Source organism: Cuculus canorus, chromosome 10 (genome assembly GCF_017976375.1).
Source record: "Cuculus canorus isolate bCucCan1 chromosome 10, bCucCan1.pri, whole genome shotgun sequence".
Lineage (NCBI taxonomy): Eukaryota > Metazoa > Chordata > Aves > Cuculiformes > Cuculidae > Cuculus > Cuculus canorus.
The window spans coordinates 1,863,457-1,882,009 of record NC_071410.1 but is presented as its reverse complement, the minus strand read 5'-3'; the positions used below and the strand labels follow the sequence as shown (position 1 = coordinate 1,882,009).

General features: G+C 44.5%; 1 protein-coding gene across 1 annotated transcript; it reads right to left on the bottom strand.

The window, feature by feature from the left end:
- Window positions 1–657: 657 nt before the first annotated feature.
- On the bottom strand, window positions 658–18,313 carry TENT5D (terminal nucleotidyltransferase 5D). The gene is made up of 3 exons (XM_054075998.1): window positions 18,190–18,313; window positions 10,758–10,880; window positions 658–6,371 (listed from the first exon to the last, which is right to left on the bottom strand). The coding sequence occupies exon 3, from the start codon at window positions 6,350–6,352 to the stop codon at window positions 5,177–5,179; it is 1,176 nt and encodes a 391-aa protein (XP_053931973.1). The 5' UTR covers window positions 6,353–6,371; window positions 10,758–10,880; window positions 18,190–18,313; the 3' UTR covers window positions 658–5,176.
- Between the last annotated feature and the right edge of the window lie 240 nt (window positions 18,314–18,553).

The window sequence follows — 18,553 nt, the reverse complement described above, 5'->3', positions numbered from 1 at the left end:
AAGTGGTAAAGCATTAAAGATCATTTTGAGTCAATTTATGAGCGACACCAACGCAGGGAGGGGATCCTCAGACACACAACAGATTGCTGCTGCCCTTGTTGGATCTAACAGCACACCAGGAGGAAAGAACAGCATAGCCCTGTCCTTTCTGAAGAAAACATGAATCATGGAATCATAGAGCCATGGAATAGTTTGGATTGGAAGGGGTGTTTCGGGCCCATCCAGTCCAATCCTCCTGCAATGAGCAGGGACATCAATCGTCTTGCCCAGAGCCTGGCCAACCTGACCTTGAATGTTTCCAGGGGCACCAGCAGTAGTCCAAACCCAGCCCAGGAAAGAAAAAAGCCCTAAACAATCAAACAAAAAAAACACCCCAAACAAAAAAAAACACCAAAACCCACAGAAAATCCAAGTAAGCAACCAGAAATCTAACTGTGATGAACAAGGTTATCTCACCCAACTGAAAAGTAAGAGTTTGTCAGAGCTTCTCTGACCTTCGTCCAACGTCACTGGCATTGGCCATGCTCATACTCGACAGAAATTCTGCAGCTTGGACAAATGGGTTTGGATTGATGGGGACGTGCACTCAGAGTAGGGAAAATGTATTTTTAGGCATATGTAAAGTCAAATCATTTGTCAAGTTAAGTATCAATTTTATTTACCCAGCAGACAGTCATGGTTTTATTATATAAATATATATCTAGGCACTTAAAATGTGAATATTTGACGCAAGCCTGTTTGACAACTAGCGTAGAGCCATTCAAATGTATTAAAAATATTCATGATATTCAATCCAATCACTCTGTAACCTTCAGCGTGGGTCTGACAGCGGAGCAGCCGTAAATCTGAGGTGGTGGTTTATTGACCTAATGAACCGTAACCGCATCTTTAGCACTATTGCAGTTCTGACACCGCAGTCTGGTGCTAGAAGAAGGCTGTGGGCTACAATCCACATCCAAGTAGAATAAGGAAGGTATTGCAAGTAAACCATACATTAAAGAAGAAAGTTATTTTAATGATCGCTCCCCAAATACCCAAAGGCACTAATCAACACTGTGGACTAATGACCTACAAATCTGTGCGATTAGTACACATTTTTAGCATTACAATACTTTTTCAACAGCTTCGGGTGGCACATGAAGTAAAATAATTCTTTCATCCGCACCAGCTTTGTCCTGAACACCCTTCCATTTCTTTAGTTTAACAGAAGAACATATCAAACCGAAACCAAGCTGCAAGAACCGTGCTGAGCTGCCAAACTCTCTCTGCCGTCATCCCGCGAGCTCTTTCTACAGAGTATATTGGACACACACCTGACTGAACTGGTGGTGATGTTAACTCCTCAAAGAGCTGGGAAACGGTGGGAAATCAGTTCCACTCTGTCACAGATCTGCAGGCTCTGTTTAACACAACAGACGATGGAACAGCTTGACTGAGGACGCGTTTACATTGCTTTTATCCATCGCAAACCCCTTTGTACGGAGTCAAGTAGAAACCTCACAAATCATGTTTTAAAGGAACTACCACAAAGTATAGACTTCAAATAGACCTTTTACAATAGAACACAAAATTCAAATGACATTTTTTCAGGAAAGCACTCGAAACTTTAACACTTAGGTCCTGACAACATTAGATCACTTTAAGCTGTAAACCTTAAAAAGTTTTATGTGATTAAATAAAATCAGCATTACAATTTCCAGGTATAATAGTTATTGAACAGATTGTAACAGTAAGATATAATTATAATGTAAACATCATGCTCAGGACACTGGTACTGAGAAAACTCCCATTTTTCTAGAGATTTATACCTGCTCGTAGTAAAATCGGTAACAACTGGAGAAGAGGTTACAATATTTCCTCTTACATATTGATATCAGCGGTGAGCAAGCAGCAGTCCAGACAACACCATCCCGTTTTCAATATTGGTTTGTAGAATCACTACTACCTTAAAAACAACTCTCCAGCTCAAATACTACTGCCAAGTATCAATATAACATTTGGAAGGAAATGTTTAATCCGATTAGATTTGTTATTTGCCTGTGTACATGTAGATGTGTGAGGTTTTATCTGTACTTATATCTAAACCTCACTTAACCTTCAAGACTGAACTACCTCTAGGTAAAAAATACAAGACCTTTTTTTATACCTGAGACATTTTTGCATATTGATGTCTTTGTACCTTTACCTGTAGGTACTCGCAGAAGTCCTCTACTCTTTTGTGGGGTCTCACTCAAAGGCCATTAGAGTTAGGTGGATTCTTCCTGCTAACTCCATGGACTTTGGCTGAGTCCTTCCTTATCTAACCTGGATGCATAAACAGAGCTGTAATAGAATTAAAAATATATTTAAATGAAGAGCCGCTGTACAAGCAGACAGGCTGGTTTATACAAATCCAGAGCTAATTCACCATTCCTGACACTGTTCACAATGCCTGATTCAAAAGAGAATTACAGTCCTTTACACAGGGTGAAACGTGTTTCTACTTGTTGGTAAAATATAAAACCCCAAACCTTTTGAAACGTTTCTCCGGGTAATGGATCATTGGCTAAACACAACATGTTGAAAATGCTCCTTCCCAGCTGACCTCTTTCCTGGTTCTTGAGAAGATTAACCCACTTCTCCACCCAGCAAGCAAGGAAACCAGGAGTGGAGGAGTACCAAATTGACACAGCTACTTTACATTAAGGTCACAGGTCAGTGCAGATCGACTGAGATTTTCAAACAAATTTGGGGAGTTTAGGAGCCCACTTCCTCCTGAAAGTCAACATTTGGATGCCTAAATCCCGCAGATTCATCAGAAAGTCCCAGCTGTGCCCAGCCCAGCTTTCAGCTCTTTGGCCCTGCAAGCACATGTGCTGAGAGTTGAAGCACAAATGTTAGCAGGAGCACAACCTCCGTAAGGCTCTTACAGAATTTCACAGTGCTATTTAGTATGGCAAACACCAAACTCATTTTAAAGGGTCCCTTTGTAATCTAAGCATCTCAATTAAAAACAAGAAGAAGTCCACCTTGTTTCACTCCATTTCGCTTCTGACGGGGGGGAATTCCCTAGAAGTGCTTACATGCAAATATAGTGATATGATCTCTGATAACATCGCACTTAGAATTTCTGATCTCATTAAATAGTTTAGCCAATGGAAAGATACGAGTGGAAGTGCAATAAAATGTGCTTTTCAACATGGAATTCGACATAGTTGAAAAATCAGCAATAGTATTATATTCATGAAAGACGTCACCAAATGAGTCACTTTCCAAGTAGAAAGGTACACCCTTATTATGTTGCAGAAACATTGGTTTTTTTGCACTATATTTTACAGAAAAGTGTTGATTTGAGTGATGATGGTCAGCAAAGTTGTCTTGAAACAGCTCTTTGTTCTACTGTACAGGCATATAATGGGATAAAGGAAAGCTACATCTCACTGGCCATAGGACTCCATAGAACCCAGAACTTCTAGAAATATTTGATTAAAAATAGTGGTATTTCCATGTAAAATAAAGCAAACGCTCTTTCCCAAGTGGCAGAAATTTCTAAGATCTGACACCTGTTGTAAATAGATCAAACGTAGTTTTCAAAGATGGTGAGGACACACTGCGATGAACTCATATTACAACACAGTGACGTAAGAAGTTTCAGATGTAAGAAACTCTACTGCTTGCATTTCAAGTTGCCTGTTCCAATGTCACAACCGCACCCATTCTAAATCTCCTTTCATGACTATTCCTCCTTGTATCACAGTTAGCACCTAAACCGGAGGGGTTCTTGTCAGAACACCTCAAATCCATCCTTTCATGACTATTCCTCCTTGTACCACAGTCAGCAGCTAAACTGGAGGAGTTCCAGTGGGAATACCTCGGATCCATCTCTCCCCAACCTGCTCACACTGAAGCAAATGGTTCACACCTCTCTGACCTTCGGTGCTACCAACCCTTTGTGACCCATCGATGGAGAACCAAGGGCAGGTGTTTCCCTTTCTGTAATTCAGGTGCTCTCCAGCAAGATTGCCAACAGCGTTACGGCTTTCATGGAGCAACTGGTGCAGGGAGGCACTTATGTGACATGTTTAAAACCTATCTTTGGTAAACACACACAAAAACTTGTAACTAAGGTTTTACTTCCTGATAATAAGAGAACTCTTTGTTTGCTACGAGTGTACGCGTGCAGGTATCGAAACATATGCAGGACAGTGCTAGTATAAAATACTTTTTCAAATGCCACTGCCAAGGATTTGTTTTAATTCACCTAAAAACATTGCAGTCCTAGGCTTTTTGGTTTTTCCTGACTCCTTTTATAAGCATTGAAGCATCTCTGATCAATAACAAATTAGCAATAGAAAGCTAGCCCTATGTGCTCAATTTTCCCCTTCTTTCGCCTTCTATTACCTTGTTTTTCAATACCAATTTAATCAGAGGAGTTGTATCTCTTACAGCCTTCATTATCTGCGAGGCAGATCCCGGGGTTTGACGCTGCGTTATTGAAGCAGCCGAATCTCTCACTCAGATCGGTGGAAATTGGGGATACACAAAAATGCCGAGTCTGCTCTTGGTGTTTCCTGCTAACACTGCTCTGGTGAGGAGTGGGCCCTCGCGTCTCTGATGGGAGCTGACGAGTGACTGGACCAGAGCCTGGTTTATACAAATCCAGAGCTAGTTCACCATTCTCTGTAAAGCAGAGCTCAAACCAGCCCATCAATGCATATTTTCTAAAGGTGCTGCAAATAAATGTTACTGGAACTGCATGGGTAGAACTGATGGATGAGCTACTGGAACATACCCAGAACACTATCACTTCTAAAATCAGGCATTTCTACTGAGAGGTATTTTATTGACTTGATTTTTCATTTACACTATTTAAATTTTGCTTAAGAATTTTTTAGAACCCAGAAGTTAGTGCATTTCATTTTATAAAATTAGAATAATTTATATTCTTCTCTTTTCATCAAAAAAAAAAAGTATAGCCCAAACACACGTAGGAGTATAAATACATCATGAACAATGACAGCCATCTCACTTATTTTATGATCTGCTTAGACACTGAACCAACCAAATAACTTTGGCAACTTGCACAAAAATACGTCCTTAAATCAAAAGTGCTGATAAAATATGCTTAATGAGGCCTTTATTACGGAGAGAACTGGAAAGAGAGAGGAGTGTAATTGCTGAGGAGGTTCTCGTGTTCCTAAACCATGCCGCTCTGCATTTGTATCTGAAACGGGTATGGTTGGTAGATGATGGGTGGCTGTCCGTGAGCAATGTAGTAATTGCTGAAGTTTCTGTCACTGATATATGGAGCAGGCTGATAATAGCACGTTACATTGGCTGCATTTGGGATGATATTTTGTTCTCCGAGTACTTTTAAAGCCAGAATTGTGATCATATTCAGAGTTTGTCTTCGTTCATGTCCCATGAGACAGACCGTGCTCTCGTTTACAACTCCACGCAGAGTCATCAAGTAGTCATACTTGCTTTTCTCTTCCCCAATGAAGTGGTTGCGCAGATATGACTCAATTTTCCTTTGCTGCTCAGCAACATCTGGAAAATCAATGAAGAACCTGGAGCACATGTAACGTTCCAGAGATTTAATTTCAGCCTGATCAGCCGGCTTAAAGTCACGAACCAGGAGATTACTGTACTTCAGGAGGCCGCCTCCTCTGATTTCCTCCGGGTTCCTCGTGGAAATCAGTTTGTATTTCAAGTGGTCCATTGCTTCGTTGAAGTCTCCATACATACTCTCGGCGATGACAGTGGGGTGAGACTCTTCTGTCAGTTTGCAGTTTGTTGCTCTGTAAACACTGAGTATGGAGTCCAGAATGATTTGGAAGGAGTCCACGCTAAACTCAAACTGCCGCCGGAGCGAGTTGACGAACTTCAATTCTACGTTCTTGCCGCTGTTGTTTGACAGTGAGATGAGACTCCAGCGATCGTGATCGGTGGAAACTTTGACCATTTTTTGCACATAGGCATCTTTCATGGTCTGGGCAGTGATTTTTTCCTTATTAACACATTTTGGCAAGAAGTCCAATAGGCAATTAAGAACTGCTTCCTTAACAACCTGGAACTCGAGCTCGCTTGGAAGTTCCACCCCAAAAATGATGTCTAGGTCCTTATAACTGGTTCCATTCTGCTTTACCAGGATGTGGCTGGCTGTTGAACCGTTTAGGCGGATATCTCTAACACTGATTTGCTTTTCAATGAGCTGCTCCTTTACCATGTGAATGATATCCTTCGGCTTCACATCCAGCGTTGGAAAATTTCCTCTCCCATGAATAGGTATGGCCTCAGCTAAAACTTGATCCAGGATTTTAATCTGATCCCAGGTGAGACTACTGAACCTGTGGTCTGACTCCTCAGTCATTGTGATGTCGGTTGGCTAACTAGGGAGAAACAAATTAAGAAAGGACTGTTAGAACGTGCTCAAAGAGCACCTGACATTTCACCGGGTTATAACAAACATGTATCTCCCTTCCTCAGTGCAGTGACAAAGCAGTTCATTTCACAGAGACACAGTTAACGGTCTGAGTCAACCACTGCACATGTCACAGGCTTTTAATTGAATTTTAATGTGCTCGGGTTTAATCCTGCTGAGAAGCCATTGTGGTATTGTATAATCCGTGACTCAAAGTAAATGCAGTAAACCATGTAGACTTCATCTAAAACTACTCAAAGGTTAACAAGATTAAATACTTGGTGGTTAGAATGAAACTCCAACTAAGTTTCCCTGTGAAGAGCTGAAATGAGCAAATTGTTCCTGGCACTGTTTGTGCGCTCCAGCTCTGTAAGCATCACATGTAAATATATATGTATGTATATTTGTATACAGACATTCCCACAGGCATTTAGAAGACACATCATTTGAACTGAAACGGAGGGAAACTGCCATCCCCTGTACCGCCCGCTTTACATGTCTATGACTTTACCATTAGCTGTTTATTTTTCACACTTACCCCTTATGGCTCACCGTGAGGAATTACCATAAGCCATTAGTAAGAAAAAAAATTCTATCCATCCTTCATAGCCTTTATGACATCTCAGTACATTTTTATCATCCAAACCAGCTGTTAAAGCAAGCCACTGTGGATTTTGGAAGTAGCACAACACTGGGTGGAGCAAAAAGGTTGGGAGGAAAGGGGTTTGTATAAACTTTTTTCCTGTGATGTTTGTCACCTGTGTTATCCACACGTCAGAGAATGGTGGAGCTGCTCTAAAGCTCTACGAGCAAACTCGGAGTTGTCAGAGCTGTTGTATAAGCAGTAGTTTTTGTTATGTGATTTGTCTGATATTGCAAAAATTTGAGAGAGCTTTTCAAGGTTAATGCCGGGATGTAAAAGGAAGGCCTTAGAGACGGGAATGTTGAAATTCAATCCCCTCTTCTAGCAGAGGGACCCTCTTCAAACACCTTTTGAAAGTCAGAAGGTGGAAGTATCCCTAAATAAAGCTTAGAAATCCTTCCTTTATTACTACATGGGGTTGGTTGTTTTAGACTTTATTGCAATATACTAAGATTTAAAAATGACAGGAAAAGCTAATGTCATTAAACATTTCTTCTGTTTTGAAGAGCCGTACCTCAAAATGTCATTTCTGTAAAGTGATTGCCGGAGAATTCACCGATGCTCTGTGAGTTCAGAACCTCAAGAGCGATGTCTAAGCAATGCCTTATGATAAATACTAAGGGTTCTATGCTGAAATAATGCCTTCTACTTTGATAACTAAGGAAAATGTCCCAGGAAAACCAGGAATTAAGTTGTCAAGAATATAATTAATTTCTAGATTGACCTAAATAAACTTGTTTTTCTTACTGTTTACTGATTTGCTTCCAGTTTGCAACCCGGTACATGACCCTGCACTCTCCTAGCAGGAATTTCTCTTGTTCTTTTCCCTAATCCTATCTGGCAACAAGAACAATTTCCAGGCATTTTATAGTTATTTGGAGCCTTATTTCTTCAAGCAGCGGCAAATTTATTTACTGAGGTGCTCAGGCTAACCTCGGGAGTTCTTATTAACGCAAGGGAGCTCAGTTACAATAAATCAACAGCAGTGCTGAGGCTATAATTACTCAAATCTTTGTGTAAAACAAGAGAGAATAAGGGACGGAGGGATGGCAACTCACTGCACGTGGCCACAGCCACCAGACGAAGCTGAACACAAGCGAGTGTTGGGGTTGCGTTGGTTAATGGGAAAAGATCGCTTCATTAGTTGGAAGCTGGTGATGTTTGCAAGAGAGGGCGATCCCCCACTGCCCCTTTGCCAGCAGCAGCCTGGGTAACCATAGAGGGGACAGACTGAGAGAGCCCCAGCCTTCCCTCGCTCTGCCCTGCCGCACCCTGGCAAAGAACGCAGCTTCTGCCACCTCTCCCACACGAACACCTCAAACCATTTCAGGTTTCACATTCAGTGCTTTCCTATCTTCAGTTCTATACATGGACAAAAGGAATGCTGCAGAAACACCAGCAGTGTGGCAGAGAAAGGGTCAAACAGCCTTGGAAAGCCCATCTGGAAAAGGAAGGAGGGGTTGGTCCTCACTTCCTCAGTGTTTGGAACCCATTAAAACTCTCTCTTATTGATTTTTTCCCAGGTTTTTGATTATGGGATTTGAAATGTTTCTATAAATGGCAATGGACCCTGAATCCTGCCTGATTCAATATCTCTGCCAGATAAAGCAATGAGGGAAAATAGTTTTCAGGATGTTCTCTTCGCCATGTACTGGCGAGGTAAGTACAGACTGAGGTGGCTCAGACCCAGGTAAGCTTTGTGATGTATTATCCTCACCATAAGGTTAGAAAAAGATTTCCCTGACTCACATTCCAACTTGGACACTCAGCTGACGGAGTGGTCGCAATGTGGAAGAATATTTAGTTTGTGTGAGATCATTAAACACAGTTTTGCTATTATTTATCTTTATACTGAAATTAGACGCTCTAATTTTCTTCAGCAGGGTTTAGACCAAACAGCTATGAGTTTGGTTTTACAGTGATGCTGGAAGGTTTAGCTAAGCACCGCCCAGCGCTCTGCTGTGCACCAGCTTCGTCAAAGGAACAAAAGCAGATTTGGCTTCACATCTGAACAAAGAAAATCTGCTACACTAATGAGTGCTTTCATGCTCCACACCACTTTCATAGAAACAGATACTTACAGTCTAGAGGACAGGCTCATCAAATTTAGCTCATATTTTACCGATGAACTGTTTAAGATTCCCTTTTTATACACTCTACAATGTTGCTTCAGTGCCTTTTCAAAGGGTTTGCAGCGTGCTGGCATTCTCAAGCAGAACACATCTGAAATAGTTTTTGTGCAGCTGTGTCAGCTCCATTCTCTTCCCTTTGCCTTTATCTGCTCCCTATTTGTCTGTTTTCCAACAGATATACAGAATACTTTAATGCTTCAATTGTCTTTACTTTGTTTGAAATCAGTCGCAAAGGGATCTTTTAAAGATCAAGCCAAATGCCGTCGGCTGTCACGGTACCTTGTTTTGGGGGTCACCCCGGCGTCGCTCAAGGTAACTATTGCTGTTCTGCCCTTAGATCTCTGTGTTGGCTTTGCTGCATACACCTTATATGCATCACCAATGATTTCCATGATATCTTGTTAATGCTTTATTTTAATCCAAAGATACACTTCTCTATTACACTGGACATTTTAAAGCATTTTGCATGCTCACTGCCTTAAGGACTGCAGCTGGCATTAGCTCTGCAAGCAAGAATGTCAACTGTGGAAGGAGTCCCAGTCATAATTTAAATGTGTATGAGACGAGTAGAAGCAGTAAAGCATCTGGGGCATCCTAAATGGGGACACATTTAAACTGGGTTGACAGTGTTCTTCACGAGCTCTTCCTGCCATTAATGTTAATGCATGCAGTGAAGATACTGTTTATTTATCCCGTTATCATGAGATAACGCCTGAGTTGCTGTAAGTTTTCAGTACAGTTACCACCTAGTTACCCTGAAATAAAACATAATAACTCAAGGCCATATGCTCTTCTCGGTGAGATAAGGTTGCACGGTGTGCAAAATACACTAAAGCAGAAAGCAATTTGCTTGGGCTATGCCACAGAAAATCACCTTCATGGGCACAAGTGAGTGGAAAAGGAGGGGAGACTTTATCAACAAAAATGTGCCCTACCTTTTCTCCAACCTAAGGTGAGGAACAAAGAAAAGCAAGAGCCATGTAGCAGCCGGCTCTTCCCCTCTCCCTCATGGGAGGATCTGCAGCTGCCCTCTCCCACAGCACAGAGCTGGGGAAAGGAGCCAAGCAGCCTGTACCTCCCCTGAAACGTTACACGATGATGAGCTGGGAGTTCTCAGGAGGGACAAAATAACAGGACTTTACTTTGGGCAACCAGTATGAATACATAACCCACGTTACTTCATCCTGGAGATCTGGGGGGTTTTGGGTAGTGAATTCTTCTACCATGACTCACGCTACGCTTGTTCTTAACTGCACGTGGATCCACTCACAAGGCAACACTTCTAAGGCCAGACAAATTATGCCATTGTATTTGTTCCCACAACACACGAGGCCCCTTCTTACACATCGTCCAGGGTCAAACAAACCATGTCCTCGCTAACAGCACAGTACGAGGCTCAGTCAACCTTGTCATTTGCTCTAAAATACTTAAATAACTTAGAAAAAAAAATAGGTGTGATATGCAATTTTTGGTCTATTTGAGGCTGTGATGTTCCTGCTGTAGGTAAAGATATTTTGTACTATCAGACACATAACTCCTGACTAACATTTCCAGAAAGAATGCAAAACCCCAGACTCACTGCGGCAGGACGGCTGGCAAGCATGTATTTCAGCAGAGTTAACAGGATGACTCACTGGATCCTTTGGTGAAAATACGAATTGTCATCTTGTCACTGACAAACACACGAATCTCCCGGGGAAAGCTGCAGGATTAGGAAAAAAAAAAAAACAACAAACAACAACATTCATTTTGAGATAAATGTTCACTACCAGTCACTCGCTGTACGTAATAAATCATGTATTACAACCAGGCAGTCCTGCAGTCCTAACAGTAATCCTTTAAAGTCAGAGATGATAAGGTAAAAGCAGAGGAAAGGCACAGAAGTGATGATAAAAACTCTGGATCTCAGGTCATACTTAAACTTCTGCAAGGATGTTAACAAACTTGCTATTTTCTCCATGGGATTTGAATAAGAATTTCATATTATTAATAGGCATGCAAATTAGCAGGGACAGTGTGGGACCATACAAAAATGCAGTAATATTAAATATTACAGTAAAATATTGCAGTAAAATTAAATATTGTGAATTGTGTGGTGGCTCCATATTGTTTCTAAAACTGCGTGTGGATGGAGGAAGGTTTTGTCTCTGGGCAGCCCAGGCAGCCAATTCATTTACCGTAAGCCCAGGATTCAGTGGCTGCTGGAATTTCCAGGCACCGAGTGGCCCATTGACAGGCGATACAGGAATTGCAGCTCGGTTTGTAAATACTTTCATGCTAAAATAAAGGCACTTTTAAACATTTGTTTCTCGTTCAAAGAAGCGCTGAGAGCATGTTTTAGGCTTTCCTTCAAAGACCTGCATTCCAGGAGCTCATCCCACACAGTTCACCCCTACACCTGGGTCCTCACGCTATCTCGAGCGGAGCCCTCTCCACTGGCCAATTCGATATATGTGGGAATTTACTCCTTAGTGCTGAGTTGTGCCCCATAACCTCAACTTTTATGCTGAAAATATATATGTTTCTAAGTAAATATAACTTTTCAAGTATGGCTCCAATGTAAAGGGATGCGTAATCTGCAGGAAAAGCTGAACTAACAGCCTGAGGGGCTGCATTATGCATTTTATTAAGATTATGGATTTTTCCTCCATGCCACAGCAGTCAGATTTTTATCACTGAATACTCCGTTCTACTGCTGCCAGATGCCCAACACTTGCTTTCCTCACTCTGCGCCCTAATGCTCCAGGACCTGTCTGCAGCTTTCCAACTCATGACGGGCTTAATTGTGCCTGCCTGTTCCCAGCTAGCTCCCCAAATCCGTGCTGGGATGGCTCATGTTGGCAGCTGGGAATGCAGGGCTAAGCCTGGCAAGGGCTGAGGTCTGCTTAGCCTGAAAAGGAGGAGCCAGTTCTCTCTTCAATGCCAAGAAAAAGAGGTTCTGGACTGCTTAGACAAAAGAGTCCCAGCATGTGGAGTCTGGCCTCCTGGGGGGAAAGCCAGACAAATATACAGTCAGTTACTTAAAAAAAACCCACATCATTTAGTCTTTTTAACAATGAACTATTGTTATTTCTTTCTGTGCGAGGGCGGAGGGTTTAATGGATATATGATATCCATTAATGGCTATATCATCATGATAGACCAGATTCACTCTAGAGTGGAAATAATGGCTTCCCCCGGTGATTTTTTAGGGAAGGAGAGAGACACCTTTATATCCTTTTTGTAGAAGAACACCCACTATCACAGAATACGCTCATAGAAGCAGCAGTTGAGATTGATGAAGTGCCTTGGCTGTTGGGATATTATTCTCAATGGCTGCCTTTTATTGGTTCTGTCATTACAGGAGAAAGTACCTCATTTCATTATTCCTTGCTGGTGGTTTCCAGGATTTTTCAAACTGAAGTGAAAACAAAAATAAAAATGACAGTGTCAACAATAACCTTGTGCCTCAAAGATAATGTTTTCCCATTGCTGAATTCAAAATGTGAATTACGATGATATGCACCAACAAACCCATTTCAAAGTCTTTTGCCCTTGTGTCTCCATGTGTAACGAGCAGAAGACAATAATGAGAACCAGCAGGCTCTGGGAGACAACGCATGACTCCGCGCCCTGGGCTTCCCCCTCTGCCATGCCGTGCTAGCCTGTGCTTGGAAGCAGGTTCTCAACTGCTCTTGGCTGTCGCTGCTTCCAAGGCCCACCATGAGGTATAGTGACCCTTAAACCTACTGGGTGCCTCCATCTCCCATGGGCTTCAGCGAGTGTGAAGATTGCTTGGACCCCTCATTGTCCGACCCATGGCATTTTCATGAATGAGAGCCAGGGACCCTCTCCCGTCCCCAGCGATGCCGGCCTCCCCTTTCTGCCTGCCAGCTTCCAAAACCAGCGCACGATTGCTCTGCTTGGCTCCTCAGACTAACAGCAACATCTATTTACACACTCGACATACCAGTGACTCAATCCAAAGCTCACTTATCAAAAACTCTCATTATTATGACTAAACCCGAGCAAAAGCAGGCAAGGTAGAGAATGAAACAATCCTCCTTTTCCATCTATTAACCATCTTCATAATTATCTCTCCTCTTCAGCTGCTGGAGGAAGACGGATGAGCTATTCAGCATGCCATTACAGACCTGATTCTGGGCTGCGTTCAGGGGCCAGAGGGTGTTACAAAGTCAAGGTTCTCCTCAGAAACTCTCTCTCATCTACCCCAAGGGAGAGCTGATGAGTTACAGAAGTGGCAGTGTCCCCAAGAACCTGTCTTGTGGGACAGCCTCGGTCATGAACACATTGGAGGACACCATTAGGTTTGCGGTCACGTCTGTTTTCAGGGGGTTCCACACAACACACGCAGTAAATTAAACAGATTTCTTCTTTTCACAGCTTACCCAAACTGCTGCGCCCTGCTAGGAGCTGCATTCATCTCATTCAATCAGTTCCTCTGCATCAGCAATGAGCCACTGAAGCAGCGAGGGTGGCTTTCGATAGTACATACAGTTGTGCGATGGATTTGGAGAGTTTTCCTTGGGGTGAGCCAGAAAGCTGAAGGCAAACGCACTCATACTCCACAAAGCCCTCTCTGCAGCGCTCCTGCTCTGCTCTGCGTAGTCTATAAAAGTATCTGCTATTAAGCAATTATCCTGTTTTGCTCCATAAGTATCTTCATTTTACGACAGAAGACATGAACTGTGGGCAGAGGCTCCAGGCTGATTCGTAAAGCGCTCTAGGATCCTTCCAAATGAAGGCTCTTCGTGACTGCTACAGTGAGTGGTGAGTTTAAATTGAGTTGGAAAACCCTTCAGTACCCTGGGCCAGGCTTGGCTGCACCATCCACAGCCACGTCTCCCACAGAGCTGAGGAGAGGACAAGCTGCAGCGCTGTTCAAAGATTACTGTCTTCCACTGTTTGTTCCTTTTACGCTTTGCGTTTATCACGCTAACATAGAATTCAGATTTTTATGAGTTAATTCCTGTACTTGTATTAGAAAATTACTCTCTGTCTAAACAATACAGCAGTGGGATTTCTTTTTAATGTTATTTTCCCAAGTTTATGAGTTACATTGTCAAAAGTGAAAAAAAAAATACATTAATTACTTATTAACTTGGAAGTACTTGCTGTAAAAGAGTCCATTCTTAACTCTGCATCAGTAAGAGTGAGAATTCTGCTAGAAAATAGCTTTTTGATAACTGAAATGTTTTCTAGAGTTCTGCGATAACTGTTGGGGCCTACAGGAAAGCCGGGGAGGGACTTTTCACAACGGCGTGAAGCAATAGGATGAGGGGGAATGACTTTCAACTGGAAGGGGGAAGATTTGAATTAGACATTAGGAAGAAATTCTTCACGCTGAGGGTGGGGAGGCCCTGGCCCAGGGTGCCCAGAGCAGTGGTGGTGCCCCATCCCTGGAGGGGTTCCAGGCCAGGTTGGATGGGGCTTGGAACAACCGGATCCCCATGGCTGGGTTGGAACTGGACAGACTTTGAGATCCCTTCCAACCCAACCCATTCCATGATTCTATAACATAAAAAACCTGCACAATTCCACTCAAACTACACCAGGAGAAAGGATCATGGCTGCAGCACCAGGAGCAGGGACTGTGACTCTTTGGTGGGGAAGGCAGCATGAAATGTCTGTTGACATTATTACTAAAATGCAGAGGGAAGATAAAGCACTGATAAACCAAAGAAAAAGGCTGAGGCCCTGCAGCAAAGCTGTGTGTATTCGTGACTCTTCCATCACTATCAATAATGCATAACAACCATCATGCAGATTACAACACCGGTTTTTGAGAAAGATTGAGTCAAGCTTTCTATCACCAAAGGTGAAAAAACATTCCCCGTGACATTGGATGTCAAGAAGACAGAACCTGCTACATAAGCAAAGATCCAGCTGAAAGGGTAATGGAGCAGAAAATCAGCTGATGTTGACATAAATTGACATCTGCTTTACCAGTTTGTAGTGTTTTATGGAAGAAAACCACTCTTGTTAATACCTACTGAAAGAAACAGTTTTTAGAGCCACAGAAAACCCCAAACGATGGTTTAACTGTGAGCAATCCTGCAACATGAAGAAGCCAAGTTCTATACTCTATTCAGATTTCACAGCTATCAACGTTACTACACTCAGTTCCGCACGGTGATGGGCAATAGGTATGCTGCTGATTCCCTGTGCTATCTGTACTGATGCTTTGAACAATTATTTTTACACGAAGATCACAGTGGCAAAGGGGAAAAGCCAGGCTGTAACTTTCAAAAGATTTCTTCTTTTTTTTTTTTTTATGTTTGAATCCCAATGGCACTAATTCACTTCTCACACCAGAAATTGCTCTGGTGTAACTGAAGCAGAACTGACCCGGTACGTGCCTGGCTGGGCATCTGACTTCTACTTTGTGCAATCCTGCTGAACTATCCCTCACTCCATGTTATCCATAGCTTGACAGTGAAATTTCAATTGGAGATTGCCTACAAAACACGTTAATTGTTCCTTGGGCTTCATCGCATGCCATTAAAACCAGCGGAAGTAAATGTATACGAGTAAGACATAGGTATGTCTTTCATTCACAAGCCAAATTCCATCCCCATAATCTAACCAACACTCAGTAACCCCAGTGACCCACCAAGAGCTGCTCAACACAAATGAACGAGGCAAAGCAGAGCACAAGCTACAAGCACGTTCATGCCTTGCTACGGCCAAGCAACAATGGCACAGCCAAACCCATCCTGGGGGTGAGAGACCCAGAGTCGCAGAGCTCCCACTGAGGATGGAGTCCATCATCAGAGGCACCAACCAGGAGTGCCATGAAACCAAGCTGGGATAGGAGCAGCCTGAAAATACAGGTAGAAATCCATTCCTTCAAGCACTGTTAATGAATGAATTTCCACTGCCAGCCTAAATGCTGCTTAACTTGGCCTCCAGAATAACTCAATCTCAGTGTTTTTTCAATGTGTTCTTTCAAGGAACTCAGTCCACTTATCTCTCCCTGATTTATAGTGGGTTCATAAATTATCAGAGCCTACTGAGTCAGCAGCTACTTCTCAACTTGAGCAGGAGCTGTTGAGATGCTCTCCAGGGCAGGAATTCAAGTTCAGGCCTTTGCTCGCAAGGGTCGATGTCAGATATCTCTCTTTCTGGCAGCTGAATCATTACAGAGCACACGGGCCACACTCCAGTGGTGTATGGCTGATGCTTAATGAAGCAACAAAGCTAAATTTACTGTAAAGTTACGTCTCTAATGCATAGCAGAGCAAGGACAGCGCGCAATGACCACTGCCACGGGGTCAGAGGTCTGCAGCAACCACAAATTAAAGGAGTTATTATTGCTCTCTTTAAACTAAGCTGTGGGAATGTAAGAGGGCTAAGATATAAAGGAATAGAAGGTATAATCCAGACTCTGCTAGTCCCTCACCACACAAAGCCCTTCTTTCTTACTCCTGGATGCTGCAGCCACAGCACAGAGCAGGATGAAAAGGTGAGGGGATTGTCTTTACATTTCTGAATGAGATGCACACAATTCACATCTGACGCCGTAGCTTAAGGAGAACACAAGAGCATAAAGTATTGGGGAGTCCCTGCTCTCCATTCACTTCTGTTTATCACTCACCTCTCGGCCTTTCGCAATGATCTACGTCATTATTCATCCCTACCTTGTTGCTTTTTATGAGAGCCACGAACAAACAATTCCTGTTAATGCAGCACGCGGAAGGCAATACGTGCGCCTGTGTAGTCAACCGTGCTCTTTCTGATGGAATAATAAATACGGTTAAAGCTTTGCAGGGCTTAACAGATGTAACAGATGTACCCTGCGGAAGGGAGAAGGCAGCGAGCACCAGAGGGTGATTTCCTGGCTGGGAAATCAGAATACTGGCCCTGAGCTGCTGGAAACCAGTTTTGCTTTTCACCCAGGCACACTTATTTGAAGAACACTTCCAAATAGTTAGGACAGAGGATCCCACCTTGGTGTCTGTCCATCACCTCCAGGGTCTACCCTCCCTGGGGAACACGGATGGCCCTTCCTCAACACCTACAAGAGTCCTAGGATGATGTCAAGGCTACTTTGTGCCACCTGGATGAGATGACAGAGCTTGCAGCATCTGCTCAGGCAGAGAGCAGTGAACACCACGCTCCTAGCACCGCTGCTATTAATCTGGTGAGGCAGCTCTTGCCCAAAATTCAAGGAGCTGCCTGGATCCATGCAAATGAACGGCTGGAGTAGGACAGAGCTCATGCGCAACGACCACCATCACCCCCCCACAACCTCCCCACACACTCCCTTTCCCAATTAGGTGAACGGGTCTGAAATAAGTTGATGAAGTTTTTACAGCAAACACTTTGGGGTGAGAGGAGGAAGGCCAAACCCGAGGTGATTATCCCCAAGTTTGTAACCATGACCAACTGCTTCCAAGGGATGAGGCACGGTACCTTTAGATCCCGAGGCATTCAGGATGCTTCAGGGGGCAGGCAAAGCCCTGGCAGCACTGCCCCAGCAGCCGCCTGCAAGCCACCCCGCTCACCCCCCTCCCCGTCCCTGGCTCGGGAAGAGCCGTACTGGGCACCTCAGGGCTGGAGCGGGGGTACGGGATGCACTCACCGGGGATGGGGGGTTATGAGACGCACTCACCGCGGATAGGGAGGTTACGGGATGCACTCACCGGGAATGGGTAGGGGTCAGGATGCACTCCCTGGGATGAGGCGGGGGGGGGGGGGGGGGGGGGGCTGTCGGGATGCACTCACCGGGGACAGAGAGCTTATGGGATGCACTCACTGGGAATGGGTGGGGGGGTGGGGGTCGGGATACACTCCCTGGGATGCAGGGGGATCGGGATGTCCTCCTCGGGATGGGGGGGGGGGGGGGGTCGACATGCACTCACCGGGATAGGGTTGTGGGGCAGGTGGGATGCACTCATCGGGATGGGGTTGGGGGGGGTCGGGATGCACTTCCTGGGATGCAGGGTCGGGTGGGGTGTCGGAATGCCCTCCCCGGGCTGGGGGGGGGGGGGGTGTCGGGATGCACTCACCGGAATGGGGTGCGGGGTGCCGGGATGCCCTCCCCGGGCTGTAGGGGGGTACCGGTCGCAGTCCCCGCGCGCCGCTCGCGCCGCCGCTGTCCGCGCCCGCGCCGGTGCTGAAGCGGCCGCCCCGCCCCCCGCCCGCCCCTGCCGGCAGCGCAAACGCGTGGCCATAGCAACGCGCGTCACCGGCCCCGCGGCCGCTGCTCCGCCGCCCGCAGGGGGCGCCCGCGCGCCGCAGAGGGCCCGAGCCGCGCCGGGCCGGGGGGCGATGCCGGGGGGGGAGGGTCCGCGCCCGCGGAGGGTCTTTACCGTTCTTTCCAATCCAAACTCTTCTATGGTTCTGTGAAAGGGAAGGGATGGATCCAGGGGG